The 27,433-nt window shown below is 32.6% G+C and overlaps 1 protein-coding gene and 1 pseudogene across 1 annotated transcript; one reads left to right on the top strand and one right to left on the bottom strand.

Moving 5' to 3' along the window:
- The first annotated feature begins 558 nt into the window (after positions 1 to 558).
- Positions 559 to 6,717, top strand: LOC146880935 (uncharacterized; annotated as a pseudogene).
- Positions 6,718 to 15,031: 8,314 nt separating this feature from the next.
- Positions 15,032 to 22,644, bottom strand: MSRB1 (methionine sulfoxide reductase B 1). Its single transcript, XM_028053405.2, has 5 exons — positions 22,336 to 22,644; positions 21,617 to 21,728; positions 15,757 to 15,822; positions 15,472 to 15,669; positions 15,032 to 15,380 (listed from the first exon to the last, which is right to left on the bottom strand). Exons 1-5 carry the CDS (start codon positions 22,532 to 22,534, stop codon positions 15,350 to 15,352), a joined length of 606 nt encoding a protein of 201 aa, XP_027909206.1. The 5' UTR covers positions 22,535 to 22,644; the 3' UTR covers positions 15,032 to 15,349.
- Between the last annotated feature and the right edge of the window lie 4,789 nt (positions 22,645 to 27,433).

The following is a 27,433-nucleotide window of genomic DNA, read 5'->3' on the forward strand; positions in this document are numbered from 1 at the left end:
AATTTGAATCATTCAAATTCAAAATATTCCTAAAAAAAATATTAATAAAAAGATAAATACACACATCGCATTCAACCCTAACAACTATTATATATAATAATATGAATATTGCAAAAGCTCTCAGTTGCAACGACTAGAACGTGACTTTCGGATGCAAATATGGTGCACTGTTGCAACCATATCTTTTTAAACGTTGGGATATTTTTTTCCTTTACAGGCCATGGATTTTGGCCCATATATGCCCCCATCCACCATCTATAAATACAGTATCATTCTCCTCCTTCAAACACACACTTTCATACTCTCATTCATTCTCTCTAGTTCTCTCCTCCTTTCTCTCTTATATCTCTTCTCTCATTCTAGGTTTATTTATTTACTCTTTTTTAATAGTTATTTTGCTAGTTCTGAGATCCTTGGAAATTCCGAGAAGTTCCTGTTATATCCTAGGGGGCTTGCGCAATACACCACGAATAAGTCTTTAAGGGCAGTGAATCTACACGCCTCGGGAAGTTTTTTTGGTTCGTGATTTGTCAACTACTACAACAATCTTAAGGACTTATGGCTGACAACAATAACAACAACACATCCTCTACGAAAAATCCAAATACTATTTCTAGAGCTCAGACAGTCTTTGCGAAACTTTTTCCGGATGTGTCAAAAATCGAGGTATTCTCTGGACAGAACTTCTGACGTTGGCAAGAACGTGTGTCTACCCTTTTAGACATGTATGGAGTTGCCACTGCTCTCACATCCTCAAAGCCCAACTCCAATATCCCTTCAAAACAAGTTGAAGACTGGATTCATGCAAATAAGGTATGCCGACACACTTTACTTAGTGCATTGTCTAATGATTTGTTCGATGTGTACTGTTCATAAAAGGAAGCGAAAGAAATTTAGGATTTATTGATCCTCAAATATACTGTTGAAGACGTAGTTAGACAAAGATTCATCATAGGAAACTACTACCGTTGGGAGATGATTGAAGATAAGGACATTAAGATCCAATTAACGAATATCACAAGTTGCTTGAAGATATCAAAGCAGAGAACATAATCCTTCCTGATGACTTTGTTTCAGAACTCCTGATCGAGAAACTACCGTCATCTTGGACTGACTATAAACAACAACTGAAACACAGACACAAGAAGATGTCGCTTCAAGAGCTCATTACACACATCATAGCCGAAGATACGAAGAAGCAGGATTGTGCTACTGCAAGGGCCAAAGCATTATCGACAAAAGCTAACATTGTAAAAGAAAAACCTGCACCAAAAAGGTACGAGAATAAACCTGATCACAATAAGAAAAGTAATTTTCGAAACTTTCGTCCCAAAGGATCTAACCCCACCTTTAAGAAAAAAGGAAATTGCTTCGTATGTGGGAAGTTTGGCCATCATGCACCTCAGTGCAGGCGTAAAGCAAGAAACAACAATCCTCCTAGGGCAAATATAGCTCAAGGGGAAGATACTATAGTTGCGGTCGTTTCACAAGTAAATTTGATGACCAATGTGAGTAAGTGGGTGGTAGACTCTGGTGCTACCAGGCACATCTGTGCAAACAGAAGTGCTTTTACCTCCTATACCAGTATAGGGGAAGGAGAAGAACACGTCTATCTTGGTGACTCTAGGACAACTCTTGTCCTTGGGAAAGGAAAGGTTCTTCTGAAACTCACACCGGGGAAGACTCTGGCCTTGCGTGATGTGTTGCATGTGTCCTCTATTAGAGTTAATCTAATATCTGTAGGTCTATTGGGAAAAGTTGGGGTTAAAGTGGCATTTGAATCTGACAAGATTGTAATGACAAAAAATAATGTTTTCGTGAGGAAGGGATATTGTGATCAAGGTCTCTTTGTACTCAATATTTCAGAAATTATTAATGAATCTTCTTTTGTTTATATCGTTGACTCGTATGATATGTGGCATGCTAGATTAGGACATGTGAATTCTTCGTATGTTATGAAATTGCAACGACTAGGATTAATTAATATGCATGATAAACAAAGTGGTAAATGTGATATATGTGTAAAATCTAAAATAACAAAGAAAACTTGTTATCCTATAGAACGTCAATCTGAATTATTAGGGTTAATTCATTCTGATCTAGCCGACTTAAAACAAACTATGTCTAGAAGTGGTAAAAATTATTTTGTAACCTTTATAGATGATTATTCTAGATACACTAAAGTGTACTTAATCAAGCATAAAGATGAAGCTCTCGATGTGTTTTCAAAATATAAAGCAGAAGTAGAAAATCAATTGAATAAGAAAATTAAAAGGATTATATCAGATAGAGGTGGTGAATATGTTCTGTTTAATGAATATTGTGTTAGAGAAGGTATCATCCATGAAGTAACCCCACCATATTCACCTGAGTCTAATGGAGTAGCTGAGAGAAAGAATAGAACTCTTAAGAAAATGATGAATGTCATGCTTATTAGTTCTAGCGCACCTGATAACCTTTGGGGAGAAGCCCTTCTTACTGCATTTTTTTACAAAATAGGACACCTCATAAGAAAACTGGTAAAACACCTTATAAGTTGTGGAGAGGTTATCAACCTAATCTTAAATATCTTAGAGTGTGGGGGTGCCTAGCTAAGGTAATATTACCCGATCCTAAGAAAAGAAAAATAGGCTCTAAAATCTCTGATTGTATGTTTTTAGGCTATGCCGAACATAGTGCTGCCTATAGGTTTCTTGTTCTTAAAAGTGATGTAATTGAACATAATACTATTGTGGAGACAAAAAATGTTGAGTTCTTTGAACATATATTTCCTTTAAAGGTTAGTGAGACACCTGAACAGTCTATAGATAATAATAGTGATGCCATGTGTAAAGTTTTGAGAAGAAGTAAAAGACAAAGGAAGGAAACTTCTTTTGGAGATGACTTTTATACCTATCTAGTTGAAAATGATCCAACAAGCTTTTTAGAGGCTACTAGAGTTCCTGATGCAAAACAGTGGGATAAGGCCATTAGGATTGAAATTGAATCAATTCAGAAAAATAATACTTGGACCTTAGTAGATTTGCCTAAAGGAGCAAAACCCATTGGTTGTAAGTGGATATTTAAGAAAAAATATCACCCATATGGATACATAGATAAGTATAAAGCAAGGTTAGTAGCAAAAGGTTTTACTCAAAAATCCAACATAGATTACTTTGACACCTTTGCCCTTGTGACTAGGATTTCCTCAATCTGAGTTTTGTTAGCCTTAGCAGCTACCCATAAGCTAATGATACATCAAATGGATGTTAAGACTGCTTTTCTAAATGGTGATTTAGAGGAGGAAATCTATATGACTCAACCTAAGGGGTGTGTTGTCCCTGGTCAAGAAAATAAGGTATGCAAGCTTTTAAAATCTTTGTATGGGTTAAAACAAGCACCTAAAAAGTGGCATGAAAAACTAGATAGTGTCTTACTATGTGATGGTTTCTTACCTAATGATGCTGATAAATGTGTGTATTCTAAATCTGAAAATGGTGAATGTGTCATTATATGTTTGTGTGTGGATGACATGTTAATATTTGGTACATGCATTGGTATAGTTTCTAGAACTAAATTGTTTCTAGGATCTAATTTTGAAATGAAAGACATGGGTGAAGCCAATGTGATTTTAGGTGTTAGAATCATAAGGAAGGGAGATAGTATATTACTATCCCAAGAACAATACATTGAGAAACTTCTTAGGAAATTTGGTTATTATGAGTTCAAACCAATGAGTAGCCCTTATGATGCTAACTCCAAATTAATGAAAAATAGAGGAGAATCTGTTTCTCAACCTCAGTATGCCCAGATAATTGGGAGCTTACTGCACTTAAAGAGCTTTTCAAGACCTGATATTGCTTATGTAAGATTCGCAGAATTTAATTAATTAAATAATTAATTAATAAATGCAGGTAGGTAGTGTATTGATGACATTAAATTCTAATAGGTATGATGTGGAAAAGTACTAGGTCAAGTGGTTGAGAGTACTTTTATTATGTGTGAGGACTTGGATTCGAGTCCTATGTGTGCTATTGGTGTGTTGGTTGACTTATTGTTATTTTTAAAATTATACATGGCCGTGTTGGGTGATAACATGGTTGTAAAAGTGTGTGAATTGGCATGAAACATGAATTGGCTTGGTGGTTTAGCTTTGATTTGGCATTGGTAAGGTCATGGGTTTGAACCTTGGTGAGTCAGATTTAACTCTTTTTACTTAAAAATCAATTGTGGGCTGAATATGAAAGGGTGGAGAAAATCTAGCAGAAAAGGGGCCACTAAGAGTGGAGATCAAAGGAACCTCCTAAAGTCAAGTTTTAAGCAAGGAAAAATTCAGGTTAGGGGAGCTGAACCCGTATTATTAAGTTTTGGTTTGATTGTATGAGATTGATGACCTATTGCCATGGATTTCGTATTGGTCATGGGGTGAATTTGGGGTTAGGTGATTGGGTACTGTTTTATTGAGAATTGTACCTAATTTCATGAACATGATGGGTATTCTGTGTTGTGTATGTTATTATGGTGCGAAATTGGGGTTAGGAGTCTCTATTGCGTCTAAATTATGTTGTTTTGTTGGTGCAATGTTGTCAAACTGAATTGGTATGTTTTGGGAGTGTGTTGGGTCTCTGGTGCAGTGCTTGTGTGCGTTAAACAGTACCAGAGCCTGCAATTCTTGCTCAGGCGAGCCAAGCTCGCCTAGGCGAGATATGCAGGGACTCGTATCTTTTCCTGCTCGAGGTTATCGCTTAGGCGGGGGAATTTTGGGTTTGGGCAAGAGGTCATCTCGCTTAGGCGAGAGAGTCTCGCCTAAGCGAGGATTCGAGAGGGTTGGTGATTTGGTTTGACATCCCGCTCAGGCAGGAATCCCAATCTTTTTGACCGAAAGAATGTCTCGCTCAGGCGAGAGGCTCTCGCCTAAGCGAGAACGCGAAGAATGTTTTGTTGTTGGCTTGACTCATAGCTCAGGCGAGAGGTTTGATTTTTGGGCGAAATGTGAACTCGCCCAAGCGAGTGTAACTCACCTAAGCGAGAGTTCGAGGCTGGTTCTGAGCATGGTGCTCGCTTAGGCGAGGTAATCTAGCTTAAGCGAGATGGACTGGAGTGCTTAGGAAAAGGTTTGAAGATTAACAAAGGATGGTAGGGTTATGTGTTCAAATGCAAATGATTATGTAGTAATAAACAGATTGGTGGTGGACTTGGGGATGTGTGAACTATCATGCTTCTAGGGTATCTTAATGGTGGGCTTGCTGGTGTTCCATGGGTCGTGGCCCGGAACGTATCCTTGGGTTGTGGCCCAGGATAGGGTTAAGCACGTGGCATTCCGTGGGTTGTGGCTCGGAATGACTTCCCTTGAGTTGTGGCTCGGGATAGCGAATGAATACGAGGAACCTGTGAGTTGTGGCTCGGGTTGATGAGTGTTGCCGGTGTGAGTGTGCTGGTTGTGGCCAGTACGGATGGGTCCAGATGGATTGCCCTCCTTAGTGTTTTGTTGACGAGTTTGGTAGTCCTGGGACGTTACAAACTATGTTCGTAATTGGGAACTTCACCTGGCGTTACGGTGTGTGATCCGTAACATGGTTCCCGCACGTGATCTATCGGTTGTGGACGATAGGTGTGGCAGCAAGGCCCCTTGAGATACTTAATAGAAGATATAGAACACTGCTAACATGATTGTGGCCATGTGGAAGGAAGGTAACGAGTCTTCTGCGAGGTGCATCGGTATACATGGTTGTGGCCATGTGATAGAAATGGAGTAAGTTCTGTGGGAAATAAAAGGATATTGTATATGATTGTGGCCTTGTGGAATAAGAGACGAGATTGTGTTATTGATGTATTTTATCGTTTATACATATGTATATGTGTTTGGTATACATTTATGTTTTATCTTTTACCCTATCTGCTTGTGTTTGGCGATGATCGTGTACGCGGTACACATGAGCAGGTGATGTCGCAGGTGAAGCTGGTGAGGCTTAGTTGCGGAGAGGGGATTATCATGGGATCTTTATATTTATGTTTTCTTTATTTTATTTGAAATAAGTTGTAAAGGTTCATGGCCTATTTTGACTAAACTTGCAGTTTTGTATTTATGGGCGTTTCAGTGATTTAATAAAGTTTTAATTTCCTGTGTTTTTGGGAAATGAGGTATTATTAAATGCAGTGTAATTAATTACTTTGTTTTATTTTATTAAATTCGTAATATCCTGACGGGATGTTACATTTGGTATCAGAGCAATGGTTTTCAAAAGATTTTTGGGGTCTATGGGGAGTGAGCTTACAGTGTGTGCTTGTGAGATCATTTTGATCATTGTTTGTTAATTAACTTTTGGTATAAAGTCTTAACCAAATCTGTTTGGTGTGAACAGTTATATGTGGCGTGCTCAGGCTATGGCAAATAGGCGGAGGAGGAATAATGCTGGGGATGATGAGATCGCGCAGGCGATACATCGGATGGTCGATGCGATGCAGCCCATTGCAGCGCAACCTAGAGCCGTGGTAGCACCCACACGCCCAGTGTCAATGGAGGACTTTATGAGACATAAGCCCTCAAAATTTGCGGGCAAATCCTCTCCGGATGAGGTCGATGCTTGGCTCAGAGAGTGTGAGAAAATCTGCCAAGTGATCGATTGCACAAATGCTCATAAGCTCTCATTCGTCTCATTCCTGCTGGTAGCTGACGCAGAATACTGGTGGGCAGGCATGCAGCAGCTCATGCAGACCCGGAGTGAGGAGGTTACCTAGACTTCCTTCAGGGCAAGATTTCTGGAGAAGTATTTTCCAGATAGTGCCAAGCACGAGAGAGACGCAGAATTCCTCACATTCCAGCAAGGGAACCTGACTGTGCAGGCATACACAGACAGATTTGAGTATTCGGCCAGGTTCTACAGTGTGTGATCTGTAGCATGGTTCCCGAACGTGATCTATCGGTTGTGGACGATAGGTCTGGCAGCAAGGCCCCTTGAGATACTTAATAGAAGATATAAAACACTGCTAACATGATTGTGGCCATGTGGAAGGAAGGTAATGAGTCTTCTGCGAGGTGCATCGGTATACATGGTTGTGGCTATGTGATAGAAATGGAGTAAGTTCTGTGGGAAATAAAAGGATATTATATATGGTTGTGGCCTTGCGGAATAAGAGACAAGATTGTGTTATTGATGTATTTTATCATTTATACATATGTATATGTGTTTGGTATACATTTATGTTTTATCTTTTAGCTCACCCTATCTGCCTGTGTTTGGCGATGATCGTATATGCGGTACACGTGAGCAGGTGATGTTACAGGTGGAGCTGGTGAGGCTTAGCTGCAGAGAGGGGATTATCATGGGATCTTTATATTTATGTTTTCTTTATTTTATTTGAAATATGTTGTAAAGGTTCATGGCCTATTTTGACTAAACTTGCAGTTTTGTATTTATGGGCGTTTTGGTGATTTAATAAAGTTTTAATTTCCCGTGTTTTTGGGAAATGAGGTATTATTAAATGCAGTGTAATTAATTACTTTGTTTTATTTTATTAAATTCGTAATATCCTGACGGGATGTTACAGCTTATGCAGTAGGTAGACTGAGTAGATACACCAGTGTCCTAACCAGGAACATTGGGATGCACTTGCAAGACTTATGAAATACTTACGAGGTTCAATGGATTATGCCATTGAATATAGTGGATTTCCCGCTGTATTAGAAGGGTATAGTGCTGCTAACTGGATCTTTGATTCAGATGAGACAAAATCCACTAGTGGTTATGTATTCACACTTGGGGGTGGTGCGATTACATGGAGATCAGCCAGGCAAACAATTATTGCAAGATCAACAATGGAATCTGAGTTTGTTGCTCTCGAAATGCGTGGTAGTGAGGTTGAGTGGTTGAAAAACTTCTTAGCAAACATTTCTCTAGGAATGAAACCAACCCCATCTGTTTCAATTCATTGTGATTGCCAATCGGCCATAACTATAGCTAAAAATAAGAACTACAATGGGAAGAACAAACATATTCAATTGAGACATAATTTGGTTAAGCAACTGCTAAAGAGTGGAATTATTTCCAATGATTATGTGAGGTCAGAACAAAATCTAGCAGATCCTCTAACTAAACCCTTGGAAAGAAACATGATATTAGAAACATCGAGGGGAATGGGACTTGAGCCACTTGCAAACAAACAAGTGATGGCAACCCAACCTTTGTGATTGGAGATCCCATGAATAAGGTTCATATGGGTAAAAACAAGTCACTTGTTAGTTCTGATAGTACTAAATTGATTTTAAATCAATTATGTTCATTCCTATGGTGTGTGTGAAAGTGCTAGAGACTACATTTTTAGAGGTTAAACTTTGTGATTAAAATTCTCTGTGGTGTAAGAATTTTAGTTTAAACAAAGTTTTAATGATTTTCATATCCCTTACGGGTGGTGTATGATTTGTAGCATACACTTGATGAAATCACCTATATGAGTGTCATGTGGGGCTGCTTGTATGAGATATTGGCATGATTTCTAAAGCACTCATGAACACTGGGCACGCGCATGGCCTAGTAAGCGCAACACAGCGATAACAACAAAGAATTGTGGGGGTGTATTGTGATTGATGAACCGCTAACACACATCAAGTGTCCTTGGTTCATATAGCTTGCTATACCAACTACAATGTGGGTTAAGTTTCCCAATCTAAGACTGGTTCATATAGTTTGTTATACCAGTTCTGATGCATTACATATTATATGAAACCCAGAATTTTCTCTTTTCTTCTTTCTATCTCTTATCTTTTGCAATATATGGGGGATTGTTATATATAATAATATGAATATTGCAAAAGCTGTCAGTTGCAACGACGAGAACATGACTTTCGGATGCAAATATGGTGCACTGTTGCAACCATATCTTTTTAAATGTTGGGATATTTTTTTCCTTCGCAGGCTATGGATTTTGGCCCATTTATGCCCTCATCCACCATCTATAAATAGAGCATCACTCTCCTCCCTCAAACACACACTTTCATAATCTCATTCATTCTCTCTAGTTCTCTCCTGCTTTCTCTCTTATATCTCTTCTCTCATTCTGAATTTATTTATTTACTCTTTTTTAAGAGTTACTTTGCTAGTTCTGAGATCCTTGGAAATTCTGAGAAGTTCCTGTTATATCTTGGGGGGCTTGCGCAATACACCGCGGATAAGTCCTTAAGGACAGTGAATCTACACGCCTCAGGAAGTTTTTTTGGTTCGTGATTTGTCAGCTACTACAACAACTTCATGTATAATGTGTTTTCAGAATGAATAATTTTATATTAAATAAATCTTATTTTAGTTTTCGCTTTAACTTAAATGAATATTTAAATTTGAAATAAATAATTTTAAACAATAAATTTCAAATTGTCATTTATAAAAAAAAAATATCAATATTAAATTGTGGTTATATACAAAGACCACTCCTATGTTAAATCCTTACAGAGCAAATATCATCTCCTTAAACAAGTATCATCATGGTAGTTTCCACATTCAAGGACCAAAACAACTTCTCCTATGCAACTAACCTTAAGGGATTTTTTAACTTGAATAGCATGTGGCTCGAGGTACACACTCTAATTTTTGCAAAATCATGGGTAGTGAGACAAATACAAAAACATTGACCAACAGTTAGAAGCAAACACATGCATACACTTGTTAAATTGGAGCAGAAAACACTTGCAGAAAATTACATAAAAGTGGCTATACTTAACTTCTGTTAGGAATAATCTAAGTGTGAGTCAAAGTCTCACATTGTATAAAATAGACAAAGTTAAGAACTATATAAGAATAAAGACCCATAACACTATTGCCTTGAGGTTTTGGGTTAAAAGTGGTATCAAATGTCTTATATGTGCAAGACCAATGTTATATAATCTAGAATCATAATGTCTCAATGACTATAACCAAAACATATGAAATATAAACCCAACATTTGTTAACTCCACCATCATTCTAATTGTAGAATAATCTATCTAGTACTAATTGTATACCATGTAGAAAATCTTAGTAGAGAGAGCAAAACAAAACATAAAGCCAAATGTTCTATTTTACAAAAGGCACAACTTCTTGTTTTTCTGTGTTTTACCTTTTAAATGGGGTGTCTTAGCTAGGGGTGGCGAGACGGGTTGGGCCCAACGGGCCAGTCCGTTAGCTTGTGTTAAAAAGGACGGGTTGGGTTGAAGATTTCAACCCGTCCAACCCATTCTGACCTGTTCCGTCCAACCCATCAACTTGACGGGCCAAAGTACGGGCTAGTCCACTCGTTGGCCCATTTTAAAAAAATAAAAATAAAATAAAAGTAATTAAAAAGATTAATTTTTTATATTATATTTTTTAAATGTGTAAATATATAATAGTATTGTAATTTATATCATTAACACCTATAAATTAAGTTTCGATTATTAGTTATAATTGAATAATTTAATACGTAAATTTAATAATTATTTTAATTTATCTAATTAAAAACATTAACTAATCAATTAAAAGTCTAAAACATATTTTATTTGATTAAATATGCTTTAAAAAATAATTTATATGTATGTATAAACAAATTTTAAAAATAAAAAAAATTAAAAACTAATTAAAAAAGTTTAAAAAAAATTTTAAAAAAAGAAAAAAAAATAGACGGACCAATCCGATCTAATCCGTTAGCCTGTCCAATATGGGACAGATTATGATTATTAGCCCATTTCTTTTTGACGGGCCAGTCCAACCCGACTCGTTTTTTACAGGACAAAGATAGACCGGGCCAAAATGGGCCGAACTAGCCCATTTTACCATCCCTAGTGTTAACTACATGAACTATGTGTTCTGCAGCAAGTGCCTTAGAGTGGTAATGTGACTACTTTGCGTGGCTACACTACAGTGGCACTACACACACATGCAATTAACTATTACTAGAGCAATGGATTATAGACACAAAAACGAAAACTAATACAATTAAATAATAACACCAATTTCAAACAAATTAGCCAAATCAAGAACAAAAACCCTAAATTGCAAGCGTGAAAAAACAAAAATATACTAACCTTCATTATTAACAGAGGCATTTGACAACAAAGACAAAGAGATAGAAATCGAGATTACAAATTAGAGCTTTACTTTCTTCGATTTGAAAAAAACAATCTAGGATTTTAGAAATGAGATTTTTCAACCGGCAAAGAATAGAGGTGGCTCACACGTTAAAAACAACAAAAGAGGTGAATGTAACAATCAACACAAAAAAAAAACCTAAAAGAAAACTAAAATTTGTATGACATGATCTAAACACTTTACGGTTGTATGCCAATGGTTCATCTATAACAATATAAAAAGGATTCTCTTTTTTGTGTCAACATTTCAAAATATCAATTATCAATTTTATCCTTTAACATATAATTATTTATTATATTTTTTAAAAATTGACCGTTACTTTTACAAGTTTTATTAAAAAATCGTCTAACTTTGCTTCTTCTCTTTCTCTCTATTTATCAACAATTATTTTCTCGTATGATATATTTTATTTTATTTTTAATAAATATAATTTTATTTCATATATTAATTTAAAAATATTACATTATCATCGTCTCCTAATATAATATCACATATAATATCACGCGTACATAGTTGGAATTATAAAATGGGTTAATAGGCATATGCTAACATATCATAAAATCTCAACGCCTTAGCATTAAGGGACTCTTTTCATTCATACTCTCGTTGTTGAAGTTGTAAATTTCATAATTTAATTATAGACGTTAAAGAGTAATTAACTTTTAGACATAATTGCTTTTACATAACAAAACAAAAGATTACATTATGTTGAGAATATTTGTTTAATATTATTGATATTATAGATTTTGGAAAGTCTTTTAGTTTTTAATAAATATTTTTTTATATATAGATAAAAATATATTATTTATTATTTAACTTTAGGAAATTAAAATTTACATATGGTTAATATTTAATATTTTTTTATATACATTAAAAAGCTAAAATAAAAAGTTTATCCATATAGAATATTTTTTATATTTCTTATATTTTCAAAAATCAGGAATATCCTAACATACTAAAACTGATTTAATTGAAATATGTATATTTATGTATTGACTGTGATGAATAAAAGTAAAAAATTAATAGACGTATTTATTAAAAAAAAATAAACCGTTAATATGCTGTGTTTATTAAGCATATAAATTTAATAACAAAAAAAAGTACATAAATACAAAAATATCTTTTCTATATAATAATTCAATTATAGGGAAAATTAAAGAATTAATATTTAATACGTTGCTATGTATCGTATATCAAACATAATTCGATACATCAATATATTTATTTTGAAATATATATATATATATATATATATATATATATTAATATTAATATTAATAAAGATAAAATAAAAATATTTAAATTTTAAAATAATTGCGTCATTATTTTAAAAAATAACCGATCTATTAGAACATATTCAAATTACATTCTTTAAATATACACTGATAATATTTGTTAGGGTGATAAATCAGTTTCTAAATATTATATTGGAAATATTTTTTTAATATTATTGATATTATATAGATTTCGGAAAGTCTTTTAGTTTGAAATTATATTTTTTTATATATAGATAAAAATATCAAACAAACTAGGAGATTTTCGCAGGCTCGCTTAAGCAAGCCCTGCCTCGTCTGAACGAGACAACCCCTCGCCTAGGCTAAACTACAACAGCGTCCCAAAGCTTCCACGCCTCCTCGCTTAGGCGAGCGACTCTCGCCTGAACGAGACAGGTTTCACACTCTATTCTCGATTGTTCTTTTGACTATACTTCTACACCAAGAAGGTGGTGTAGCATGTGTTTATACTTATTGCCTAACACTGCATAGGCATAAGACCGTTATGACTCTTAAAGTATAATGACAGAGTTTAACAGTCCTAAATACTTAAAATATGACTATGCGATGAGTCTAAGAATTTCAACTCAAATTATGTATATATCATTATTAAAAGATTGATAAAAATGAGTGTGAGATCTCGAACTCAAAATATACTAACACGATTTTCTTTTTATAATCAACTTGATTTATTTTAGCATGATTAGTTATGATTTATGATCAAAATACTTTATAAGGATACTTTTCGATCTAAACCATAAGTGGAAATGAAAAGTTTCTCCTTTTGGACAACACAGTGAAAACAAAGATAAAGGACATTAGGACATATAGATTAATCTCGGATAGAATGATGTCTTTATACACCTGGATGTGCTAGAAATTTAATTCATGTTACAAAGCTAGATAATTTAGGATTATTTTAAGATTGGACATAGTGTTTTTTTCTTTATTTAATATATTATTTATATTGTTTCAATCTTGATATTAAGTTTATAGAATATTTGTTTAATGTTAAATATGTTATATTTGTTTAATAGTTTATGGAAATGAATATGTTTAATATGCGTGATAATAATTATGTGATAATAATTATGTTTATTGTGGTATCAAAAGATTAGGTCACATATCTAAAAAAAAAATGTTAATAAAAAATGACATTTTACCTCCTGGATTGCATTAATATAACGCAATCCAAACAAATATTCAAGAATTCTGTTACAAGAAGCAATAAACTTATAAGATTAATACACATTAATATTTGTGAATCCTTTGGCATTTCACCTTGGAGTGATGAAAAATATTTTATCATCTTTATAAATTATTTTTCACGTTATTTGTATTTTCTGCATGAAAAATCTCAAACATCCTAAAAAACTTCGTTTACAATTAGATAGAAAAGTGAAGGTTCTAAAATATGATAGAAGTGGTTAATTTCATGGAAAATTCATTGAAAGTGAACGATGTACAGGTTCATTTGCAAAGTTCTTCGAAAGTATATGCATATATGCATAATACATTATGCCTCAACAATATAGTGTTGTTAAAAAAGAAGAATCGTACTTTAACAGATATGTTTAGGTCTATGTTAAATTATTGTACCCATATCTATGTAGATGCATTATACCTTTATCTTTGTAGATGCATGCCTTAAAGACAATTGCATATCTACTTAAGAGGGTTTCTAATAAAGTAGTTCCTAAGACTCTTTATGAACTCTAAACTTTAAAAAAACTAAGTTTAAGACATCTCCATGTTTAGGGTTGTCCAGCATAGGGTTATCCAGCAGAAGGGTGTATAACCCATATGGAAAAAAGCTTGATACAAGACCCGTTGGTGATTTCTTCATTGGCTATCATGAAAAGTATGAAAAGGATAGAAATTCTATCGTCCAAAGCATAGTACAAGAACAATTGAATCTCATAATGCTCAATTCATTGAAAATAACCAATTTAGTAGGGGAGTGAGAAAATCACGAAAGGTGGTGGATTTTGTAAAAACTCATGGTGAATCTTCTTCGCCTTATGTTTTTTGTAAGGATTTTGTTCCCCTAGTTTATTACAATCAAATAACAACAAAGACAATAAAATGATAACCAAACCACCTATAAGATGAGTATATGGTTAATGAACCAACAAATAATGTGCAAGTCACTAATGAACAAGTGATAGAAGAAGCACATGAAATAGCACCAAGGAGGACAGAAATACAAAGAAGACCAGCTATTTCAAGTGATTTATTGTATATTCACTTGAACATAAATGTGAATTGAGTATTGATTAGGGTCCATTCTCATTTAGACAAGCCATGAAAAGTGACAATTCAGAAAAATGGTTGAAGTTTATGAAAGAAGAGTTGAAATCAATGGACAACCAATAAAGTATGAGGTCTAGTGGAATTGCCTAAAGGCTCACTAGCCAAAAAAACCACAATTTTATAGCTTAATATTATACTTGAATCCTTAGGGTACTTTTAGAGTCCAGCTCAGTTGGCTAACTAACTTAACAATCAGTAAATGAATACCATTTTCCCACACAAAATAATATCTACTTTATATGGTAATGATATGGATCACCTATGCTTCTAAATTATACTTTTGTCATTCAAACATGATTATTTTGACTTTTCATTTCATCCTTTTGAGGAAAATAAAATACTAGAAAGAAAATGATTAAAACCCAGAAAGAGTAAAACCAAGAATCAAATTGGAAATTCTCTAACAGATTGTATCCTCTGGAGTAAAAACTATAACAGTGTCAGAAAACAATGGTAAGTTCATGCTGACACTTCAAGAAGTTCATTAGTATGAGAATTTGAGTCTTCACTATAGTAATCGTGCTTCTACATTCTAAATACTGTGTTTTATACATCACAAGTGCAGGACAATTTTCATTGCCCTCCCTAAGTAAGAACAAGAGCACAAAATATGAGATATAGATCATTTACAATTTCTCAACAGTCACAATCTCTTACATTATTGCATCTTCTGAATGGCAGTTTCACTATCTACTCCCTTGGTTTGAACTTAAGGGCGGCACTGCAGGAATTCAAGAACAAAATCATAAATTCTTGGACAAAGGTGAAATATGTAAGATTGAAAAGGAAACACAGTTCAAGTGATTACTTACCTGTTGATACAGTAACGTTTTCCTGTGGGAGGAGGACCATCATCAAACACATGTCCAAGATGCGCATCACAAGTAGCACAAAGAACCTCCTGGCGAGGCATGAAAATAATTGACAAATCCAATTTTGATTTCACATTGTTGCCCAGAGGCTCGTAATAGGATGGCCACCCAGTTCCACTATTAAACTTAGTAGATGATCTGTAAAGGAAAAAGGGAATTTGATGATTGAGGCCACTGAAAGAAAATATGACATTAGGATTTCTGTATGGATATAAAATCACTTACTCGAATAATGGTGTGTCACAACATATGCAGTGGTAAATCCCTGAGGTTTTAGTATTCCAGTACTCCCTAAAATGAATTTAAAAAAAAAAAAAAAAGAGTTGATTAAATACAGCAATGACATGAGAATAAAATTCTAGCTATGCATCTAACCATCTGTTCTCGTGCCAGAAAATTACATAAATTTCCTATAATAAGATTTCTAAAAATCAAAACAAATGTAAAATAATCACACAAAATTGATATCGAGAGTTTAGGCAATTATGTCTACATCTCCAAATTGTTACAAACCTTATTTTTGAAAAAAGGAAAATTATAAAATAGTTGTTTACAAAATACTCAACTCGCTGCTCACCTACAACAAAAAAAACATAATCTTTTCCTTGCTATTGTAATTATTTTATAGTAGTTATAATTATAATATTTATACATGCACATATAGATCTTGTTCTGCTCATCTAATTTTCTTAATTTTATGCAATCCCTTTGATTCTATTGGCTTTCCTTCTTCTTTAAGTAAAAAAAAAAAAAATATATTACTTTATTCATTATTTTAGCTGTATGACCTAGTCCAACAATCTCCCACTTTAAGGCTAGTTTCAACCTGTCTGATCAATGCAACAACCTTCTCCAGATTGTCATTCTAACAAGCCAACTGAAGCTGAATACACTGCAGTTTGTTAATAGCACCACCTTTGTTAACGTAGCTTATGGATTCTTCCTTGGATCTTTCTCAATGTTAGCACTTCATCCTCAAGGAAAAATCTGTTGAAGTATTAGTGAGATGTAAAAACATTCAGTTATTCAACTGGATGTTAGTTTTCTGTTTTCCTCTCTTTTTCTGTTTTAAGATGCAGCAGTATAGGATCTTAGGCCTATATATACCTTCTTTGTACTCTTTGTTGATATGAAAATAAAGAATGCAGTGTCAGATTTATGATTACCTTTCTCTCCCATAATCATTTCTAATATGTATTGAAGGGCCGGAAATTGATCCACAATGATCAGTCCAAGCTCCTACCCTTCCCAGTTTTTCCCCAATTCTATAGCAGAAAAGCTGGATGATATCAACTACCTTCAGTGGAAACAACAAGTTCAGCCTGTTATCAAATCACATCGTCTTCATCTTTTGTAGTTAACCCATTATCCCTCTAAGGTTTCTTAATGACGAAGATCGTGCTGCTGGAATTGTCAATCCAGCTTATGAGGAGTGGGAAGTTCAAGACCAATTCTTGCTTTCTTGGTTACAATCAACTCTCTCCAAGTCAATTCTGTCACGCGTCCTTGTGGCCGTTCACTCCCATCAAGTATGGGAACAAATTCATAACCATTTCTACACTCAGACCAAGGCTCGTGCGTGACAGCTGTGCCCTGATCTCCTAGCAAACTCCCTTGAGAACAAAACCATGTGCAAGTTCTTGGGAACCATAAAATCCATTGCTGATGAACTCGCTGGTATCAAGTGTCTTGTTAAACCACTAGAACATAGTCGCGGCTCTTGAAGGTCTTTCTCTAGATTATGCTCTAGTGATTTCGATTATCGAAAGCAAGTTTGAAACACCACCTATCACAGATGTGGAGGCCCTTCTTATAGCCCATGAATCCTGCACAAATTTTTTCAGAAAAAGTTTCTTTCTCCTTCGATCATCTATACTCAGCATTATGATCAATCAAGAATTCAATGTAGTTTTTTGTAAAATGAAATGTTGAACTTTTTGCCATATACATTGCAGTATGACTATTACTATGCACAACACTTTTGTACCAGATGAATCCAAACTCTATTGACAATTCTTGAAGTCATATAAACTCTTTAAGGTCTCTTGCTACTGCAATATACTCAGCCTCTACATAGATAAAGCAATGATTTTTTACATATTTGCTATCCAGCCAACAATTGTAATACCAATATTGCAAATGTTATCAGTAGTACTTCATAATCAACTTCACTTCCAAAGTCTACATCTAAATAGCCTTGTAATGTTGATTCTCCTTTACTAAAGTACAAACAATTCTTTCCGATGCCTCATAGCTACCTCAAGATCCCCTTGATTGCTTCCTAGTGAGCTTCACCTACATTTTGACATAAACCTGCTTACAACTTCCACTGCATGGCCAATATCTGACTTCGTACAAACCATTGTAACATCAAACTTTCATGAATTCTTTTTCTTCTTCTGTCTAAGGTGATTAATCCTTGGATGGGAAAAAATTGACTAGCCATAGGTGCTTTAATAGCTTGACATCTCCCATGTTAAATTTTTGCAAAACAAAATTGGTGTAATCTGCTTGAGATAATTGCAAAATTGCCTCTTTATTTGTCTTATGATTTACATTCCAATGATCTTTTTCACTAGACCAAAGTCGTTCATGAAAAATTCATTTGATAGCGGCATCTTCAAGCTTTAATTTCACCCATATTTGAGCCTACTACTAGAATATTGTAGGACTTAGTCATACAACTAAAATCATGAATGAACCAGCATTCTTTTATTGAGAGAAAAAGAATAAAAGCCAACAAAATTTAAGGGATTGGATAAAAATACAAAAAATTAGATGAGCGGGGCAGAAACTATTTGTGCATGTACAAATACGATAGTTATAACTAGTATAAAAATAATTCCTATAGCAAGAGAAATAGTGTTTGATAGAAAATACTTATTAAGCTAAAATACTATTTTATATTCTCTAGGCGAAACTGAGTTGAGTTGAATGCTTTGTAAATATTTATTTTATAGTTTTCTCTTTCAATTAAAGGTTGACAGTAACCTGAAGACGTAGGCATAACTAGCTAAATTCCTTTATCAATTATGTGTGACCATTCACATTTTTTCCTCATAAATCTTATTATAGTTGCATTGTTTTTCAATAAGTGGTATCAAAGCTTTGGTTGTTATTATTGTTTATTAATATCAACGACACAAAGGGAATCAATCATATTTGAGAGAGGATAATGGTTGCAGAATATGGAAAGGTGAAAATTGAGAAATTTGAAACTGCAGACTTGACTTTTGGAAGAGGCGGATTATATGTATCAACAATAGAAATTGTATCAACCTCTCTTAGAAAACAAATAATAGGGTATGAAGGATGAAGATTGGGCTCTTCTTAATAAGCAAGCCCTCAAAGTTACTCGTTTGACATTATCCCGCAATGATGATGCTTTCAACATTGGGAAAGAAACATCCATAGTGAGTCCTGTGGTGGCTCTTTCTAGAATGTATGAGAAACCTTCAGTTGCAAACACCATTCATCGGATGATGCAAGCAGTTGTTAATTTGACAATGTATGTGTTTACCAATAAAGAGATCAATAGAGAGAGTTAGGTGAATCCTCAATCTCTTCAACTTTGCAGAATGCCAAGAGGAAGAAATTTAACCATAGGATATAACTATAGTGGTGGCTAAACAACATTCTTCCATAACAGTGATTGGAAGACTTCAAAGGGTGCAATGACAATTGTTCATGATAATAAGAGTGGTAATCTTTGATGTGAGGTTTTTCCAAGAGGAGACACAGGAGATTCGGTACCAATGAGTAATGAACAAACCCATACAAGAGACCATGACACTACTTTCAACCTAAAACCTTAAGGTAATGGATTTTGTAAAACCTACTTATATATTGGTTATCTAACTCATTTTTACTCAATGTGAGACTTCAACTTACTTTCAATTCTTAACAATCTCACCCTCAAGTCTGAGTCTCTCCACATTGGAACACCTCCCTCTCAAGCCCGAGTATCTCACTAGCAATGATTCCTTTGTACTATTATTCTACAATAGGACATGCTTTCTTGAAATGGAAGGCTTTCAAGCCGCACCAGGATGAACCATCTCCTCAAATAGAGTAATCATAGTACTCACAACAAAATAGAAGATGAAAATGAAAGGAACAAAATAGATAATAGAAAAGAATGTAATTTTATTAAAAGAAATAAAATTACATACCATTCTCTTTGGCTCCAAGAAGAAAACAATAACATCCTCCCTCATGGAAATAAGAAAAACAAGTACAAGGAGAACCTTGAAAGAGAAACTAATTTTCTCTCATTAATTTTTCTCTCTAATACTAAGCAAAAGGAAATAAAAGAAAGAGACTTTTGGGATGAGTTGCTAAGGAAACATTGGACTCCTTTTATAAGGTGAAAAGTAAGTTCCAAGGTAAGTTTCCACCAATAAGGGCTTCTCAAGATAAGTCCCACATCGGTGGTAACTTACCTTGGAGCTTACTTTTCATATTATAAAAAGGAGCTCATTGTTTTCTAAGGAACTCATCCCAAAACTTTCTTCCTTTTCTTTCCTATTGCTTTAATAATGCTTCAGCGAAAAATCAAGAGAGAAAATTAGTTTCTCCTTTAAGGTTCCCTTTGTATTTGTTTTTCCTATTTTCAAGAGAGGGTGTTGTGTGTAATTTTATTTATTTTAATAAAATTACATTTTTTTCCTATTATCTATTTTGTTCCTTTAATTTTTCATCTTCTATTTAATTCCAAGTACTTGTTCGATTACACTGACACCCAACATTTAGATGACAAGGGCACATCAATACATTGTAGTTGCAAGAAATAATGAAAATTATAATCTATAGCATTCAGATGGGAAAATACTAGGACTTGAATTAATTGAAATTGACATTGAAGATTGTATATTTGGAAAGCATAAAGGAATTAACTTTCAGACAAATGGAAGAACCACAAAAATGGAAAAAGAACTCAAGTTTATTGACTCTAACATTTGGGGTCTATCATTTGCGTAAGAAGATAATATAAACTGGGAGCTTGCTATGAAAGATGATTTAAAGTTGCCGATCTTTAATCAAACATGGGAACTAGCCCTGTTATCTATGGGAAAGAAGATACTTTACAACAAATGGATTTATTGGATATGGAGAAAAATGATGGCTTTGAGAGGTATTAAGCCCGCCTAGTTGTCAAAAGATTTCAGAAAAAGGAAGGATTTGATTATAATAAAATATTTGCTTTAGGTTTGAAGCAAAAAACCATCAGGTCTATCTTAGGCATTGTGAAGCTTCCATGAAATTGGACATGGAAACAATATTTCTTCACGGATGGTGATTTAGACAGGAAATATGTGAACCAACTTCAAGGTTTCTCAAGGAAAGGGAAGGAGAATTTGGTGCATAGATTGAGTAAGACTCTGAATTGCTTGAAACAACCACCAAGACAGTGTGATGCTAGAAATATTCCAAAAGTGTAATGTCGGTCATTATTGTTTCCTCAAGAGATATAAATCTAGTCATTTTGTTACTTTATTTTGATGATATGTGTACTTCTTTAATTCACCCTAAATGTTTCTTTGACAAGTGTAAAGCAACATTATGGAACAATATCAAGCAAATGACTTTGAGGGATTACAATGAATAAGTGCCAAATCTTCATCCTTCAACCCTATTGTTTGTTTCCAAATACAAGATGATACCATCTCTTCTCATAAAGATAGATAATCTTCTAATTGCATCTTTCTAAACCCAAAGATGAGACCATTGAACTTTTTAATTTTGACCTTTCTATCTTAAATATGATTCCAATAATGCGAATTAGCGGAAACTAGAAAGCTGTTTCAAACCAAAAACACTCAATTTCTCAACCAACTATGTAACGTTATGTTCTGTCCAGTAAAATAAGATGGTTTAAACAGAACATAGAAAAACAAACCCCAATTAATTAAATTGGCACCAAAATAAATAGGACTCGGTAATTCAGAGTAAGAAGCAAGTCAAAAAAGGTCTGGCAAACTCATTTTGAATATTGCAAAGCAATTTTTCAAATGCTTGTGTGAACAGCTAAGCATGACTTGGAAGCACAGTGCCCTTAATTCCTCATACTAGTTCAAGAACATACCCAGTGAAGGCTCTTTCAGTTCCCTTCTGACGAGTAATATAGAATTGGTCTTTTGTGAGCCGCTTCTTCCACTCTTCATCACTCAAAGATTTATAGTCAATAGTGCCAGTTCCTGCAAGGTTCAGAAAGAGACTATTAGGCCATTCACAATTATTGTTAAGACGTATGCAATGTGTTTTTCAACTTAGTGAACCATAGTGGTTGCGATGTATGAAAACATGGTGATTTAGACAAGATATATGTGCACTAACTTAGTATTCAATTTAAGCCTTAATCTAATTTATAAGTAGCCTTTTTGGTACCCAACTTTCAATAAAAGCACCAACTATTAAGACTTAAGGCAATAGGGGAGAGTGAAACTCAAAAGACTACTCCATTCAATCATTAGATAGGAGATTCTCAAAGGTTAAGTTCCTGGTTAAATAATTCATCAGATTCAATGTGACACTCCTATCAGTGTTACACTATCCCTAAATCCCCTCAATAAAAATAGACCATACCTCAAATAAAAATAAACCATACTTATTATTTTCATCTTTGTGACTATCCAAACTCTACGCAACACCCAGTAAGAACTATCGCATTATCAACTGGGATTCTTGATTTCACCCAGCAAAATTCACATTTTCAACACAGTTTTCTCTTTGAAAACTCAGACCTCAAATGAAATCAACAAATAGAAAAATTGAAGAAAACCCACTTGACCATGCAATCTATACCTGCTTCAGATTGAATGTTGTCTGCGTGCTGTGACTGGGAAGAAGCAGAAGAACCCATTGCCCGAATCGAGGAAGAAATTCTTGTGGGTTTGGTATGAACAGGTGAAGGCCACAACAAAACCTTGGAATCGAGCTTCTGAATTATCCGATTGCAAGTAATGTGTGTTGTTGGTAAACTCAAACTTTGAGAAGCCATCATTCATAAACCACTCCAACACACCGAGTTAATGACCCTCCTTAAACAAATACATAACATCATGGTACTGTTAGTGGTTCGATTTGGTGCCACGTTACTAAACATTGAATCTATGGAATTTGATGCCTCAATTTCGTAAGAGTTTATTTTGTCCGTGTAAAAGAAAATTCTCGAAGATTCATATTTCTGTGTGGTTGAGAACTGAGAACCACGTGCTCGCCGCGTGGAGATTTAGGTGCCGCAAAGTTTGGGAGCAAGTGGCTTTTCTTCCTGCACCTCATAATTACTGATTCTACTCTCGAAATTTCTAACAAGTGATTCTGGATTTTGAATATATTCAGAATAATTTTTTTCAAAATTTTCATAACAGGTAGATTTTGAACCAGAATTTCCAGAACAGAACGTAACTGATGCGTTAATTTTCAAGATGTTATGAATAAATTAATATAATTTAAAAATATATAATTAAAATATTATATTACGATTATTAATATTTTTATGCATTTTTAGTTTTATAATAAATAATATTTATGATTAAGACTATAATTTTACTACAAATTAATATTTTATTTAAGAAGATCTATTATAATTTATTTTTAAGTCTCTTTATTTACAAAAATTCTCTGTTTTTTGTCCATATTTCATAATATCAAATTTACCCTTTACAATATAATTATTTATTAATTTTTTTTAAAATTAACGATTATTTTTGTCTATTTTTTATAATTGTTTATCTTTTTTACTTTTTTTTATTCATCAACATTAATTTCTCTATTTATTTCACTTTATTTTTAACATTTTACTTCATTTTTAATAAATATAATTTTATTTTATATATTAACTTAATAACATTATACCTACTAACATACTATCATTCATATTTAAAAGATACGGATATATAGGCGCGATAACACATATGTATTCGTAGTTTTCTATAAATATCTCTTATATTTATAAACATAGGAATAAACACCAGAGTTTATATAGAAAAAATGTTTTATCTTTTTCTTTATATTCTATATTTTAAAACAATGATATGATATTTAAAAGGATATTTATATTTCTTTTCATACTCTGTATTTTTTTTTAGAATTATTGGATTTGATTGATATTATTAATATATATGTATTATTATTGTTCTAATAATTATCATATAATTCTTATTTTTGTTATTATTAGTATTATTTGATTACTCATTTATAACATTAAAGATAATATAGAAAATATTTTTTATGAACTAATGTTATAATGGTTATAATTAAATCAGTCTCAAGTAAGTCTAAAAATTTATGTGTATTTTTTTTTCTTCTGTTAGTAATAATAAATAATAAATAAAATTATGAATAAATGAAGTTCTAGTTCACTGAATAATTTTTTGTAATTTCTAATGCTAATGTTTTGCTATTATATTAATTTATGCTTTAACGTCTTCTACTCTTAATTGATAAAGATGTTTTATATCATTATATCATGAATATATTTGGGTTAAATATTTTTTTTGTCCCTTAACTTTTAGTGAAAACTGAAATTAGTCATTATTCGAAATTTTAGATCAATTTAGTCTCTCATCTTTAGAAATGTGTGGATTTAGTACTTTTAACCAATATTTGTTAAGTTTATTTGATGTATTAAATAATGTAAACAACTTAAATACTATCATGAAATGCATTTGAAACGTAAAATAAACTTAACAAAATTTGGTTCAAATAATCCACTCATCTCAAAATATATAGTACTAAATTGGTCCAAAATTTTAAAGATGGACTAATTCCAATTTTTACTAAAGTGTATCTTTATGGTGCTATTTTCCTTGTTTATAAAACTTAATAAAACCTATATTTGAAATTATTAAAATTAAATAATAATAATAATAATATCATTAGTGACTAATGTAGTGACTGAAAAATCGGTCACTAAATTAGAGATGTATTGGTGACGAAATCAAACATCGATTTGATCACTAAATTAGTCACTATTTTGGTCAAAAATTCGATCATAAGTTCAGTCATTATTTTCGATCACTATGATCAGTGACCAACGTATTAGTCATCGAATCTTTTAGTCATTAAATCGATCACTATTTAAATCACTGACCAATTTTAGTCATTTAGTGATCAAATTTTTAGTCACTATTTATTGTTTTTCTAGTTATATGTTAGTTGTAACATCCAAAAATAAAATAAAAATAAAAGAGATATATATTGTTTTAGTAAGAATATTTTATGTTAGGAAATTATATTTAACTAAAATTATTTTTTCATATAATGTTAGAATTATTATGCACAATTTAAAATAAATCCTAATAAGATTAATTAGATTTTTTTAAAAATCACTCATATATAAAATATATATTTTCAAATTAAAATAGTTATAAGATTTTATACAATTGAATTAATATTAAAATCACTATTACCGTATAGGAACTTAAAACCAAGGTATTTTCTATTGTACATTAAAGCAAAAGAAAAAAAAAGTAACAAGTATATAAGTCAGAGAAGCTATTATTAAATAAAAAAAAGGAATGAAAGGATAAAGTAACATTAAATGAGATTCTATCATTTCAATGTAAAGAGAAAAAAAAATCCAGGAACGAGTAATTCCTTTCAAACGAAGCAAAACCAAAAGAAATTGAGTTTAATTTAAACTAAAGCAATGATTACATATGATAGTATAAATAGGATGACGTAAATGAAATGGGGAAGAGAAGAGAGACATTGAGAACAAAAAAAAGACAAACAGAAGAAGAAGTTGTGTGTGTATGAGAAGGAAGAAAGAGGAAAAATTTTATATATCATCAAAGTCTCGGTATAACATTGGTATAATTTCCACAATAAATAAGGTAAGGGGAGAAGACATTTATCATTTTTTTTCTTTGATTATTTTTATCTATTCTTAATTATTTTTATCTCTATAAGTGAGGTGTCCCTAACCTCATTCTATTTTATATTTAGTTCTCGTTCCTATTTATTTATTTATAATCATCTCCAGTTATGCATTAGTCATATTTACTCAATTCATATTTACTTATTTATATTTTTCTTCAGTTACGTACGAGTTCTTTTTATTTATCTTTATTTATTTTAATTATTCATTGATCCTATCTATCTATTTATTTATTTATATAATTATATTGTTTAATATTGAAATAAAATTTGATAAATAAATATTTGATTATTTTAGTTGGAGGTATGACCTTGGAGATTTAAACGAGTTACTATTACTCAATATGAGATGTTCTTGAGTTATTTTGTTGGTCATGAGCTCATTTATCCTGACTAGTCACTACAAAATTAATCAATATCTTCATAAAGTATAATAAAATCCAGTTTTATGGATTTGGGAGAATTTTTATTTCATTTTATCTTATTATGATATGCTGTATTTTTTGTGATATTTGTCTCACTTCCCTATTTTATGATTGTGTGTGAAAAACAAAAGTTTATAACCTTATCATAGATGGCTGCTCCCTAAATGTTTGATCCCTTCTTCGCTGACATTGTGGCTATTTTCTCGGGAAATGCATGGCAAACCAATGCAATGAATAATTCTGTAACATTTCAGGGAACGAGAAACTCTACTATTACTTTTCTCTCTCCTCCCAAACGTGTCGATTGTCATCGAAGGACAAACCAGAGTTACCTTATATTTACCCTAACAGCCCAAGTGAACCCTATCCATAATTTTTTCCCTCCACTTGTTTGAAAACCAATATATGAGGGGAAACTATAAATAAATAATATTTCTTCCTCTTCTGGTGTAGAAAATATAAGATGTACTAAACAATGTGAATATAAGATGCATACAGTATTATATATATATATATATATATATATATATATATATATGTGTGTGTATGTGAATATTTTAAAAAGTCTTAAAAAGTCACAAATAGTCTGCTTGCACATGATCTTCTAGGAAGTTTTATTTTTTAGAGAACGTTATGTGATAATCGATTAACATTTAATACTAATCAAGTTTTAAAAAAAGTTTTGGAATAATAGATTATCTTAGGATAATTGATTATCATTGCAAAAAAGTGTTTTAGAAATTATTTTTGAGACAATCGGTTATCCTAATTTGTAACTTGTCCTTTTGTATTCTTGACCTCATTTTTTAAAGCATATATATATATATATATATATATATATATATATATATATATATATATATATATATATTGGTAAACCTATTTTGAAAATAATCTCTTTGTTCCTTTTTCTTTGCTTTTCCGCTTTTTTGTCATCAAAGAAAATTGGTAGCCAAGATGCTTCTTCAAACTCAAGATTCTTTCATGGCTGAGTAACCATAGTTGTTGGAAGCTATTAGTTCAGAATAATAGGTATCCAACGTTTTGCATTCTTTTCTATAATAATCTACAAACCATAATCTTTAGGCATAAAGCTTTTATAATACATTACAGGGAACACTTGTCTGCAACATAACTTATTTGTTTATCTTTGCAGCACTATATTTAAAGTGGAACAATGTAGATCACACAAGAAAAGGGGTAGAAAGAGAGTCTTGAAATCAAAGCAAACCATTTTCCCCTTATCATATCTACCTTTACTGTACACAACCACAATTTCAATCAGAATTCAAGTTTCTTAATTTTGGTACCATTAAATTGGATTCTAGTTACCCACAATATATTTTATGTACAACTTTCGGCCTATTAATTATTTAAAAAGCTCCTAAAGTCATTTTCTTAGCTTTCGTATACTAATTGATTACAAGTTTATTGGAAATTCAATTACATTGTTTATGCAAGTTATCTTAATAATTTGTTATTGGCAGGAGCATGAACTATCTTCATGAATGCAAACCAGAATCAATTCTTTACTGTGATTTAAAGCCAAAGTAAGATCACTATGCAACAGATCTTTATCCTGTAAATTTGGATTT

This window comes from Vigna unguiculata, chromosome 11 (genome assembly GCF_037176805.1).
Source record: "Vigna unguiculata cultivar grain cowpea cultivar isolate G323 ecotype 2 chromosome 11, ASM3717680v1, whole genome shotgun sequence".
Lineage (NCBI taxonomy): Eukaryota > Viridiplantae > Streptophyta > Magnoliopsida > Fabales > Fabaceae > Vigna > Vigna unguiculata.

What these genes read in the sequence shown, in the direction of transcription:
- MSRB1 (XM_028053405.2), bottom strand. Translation starts at nt 22,534, where the DNA reads ATGATGGCTTCTCAAAGTTTGAGTTTACCAACAACACACATTACTTGC. An exon ending in CAACATTCAATCTGAAGCAG is followed by an intron (nt 21,729 to 22,335) that starts GTATAGATTGCA and finishes TGAACCTTGCAG; the next exon opens with GAACTGGCACTATTGACTAT. An exon ending in ACTGAAAGAGCCTTCACTGG is followed by an intron (nt 15,823 to 21,616) that starts GTATGTTCTTGA and finishes AATTCATTTTAG; the next exon opens with GGAGTACTGGAATACTAAAA.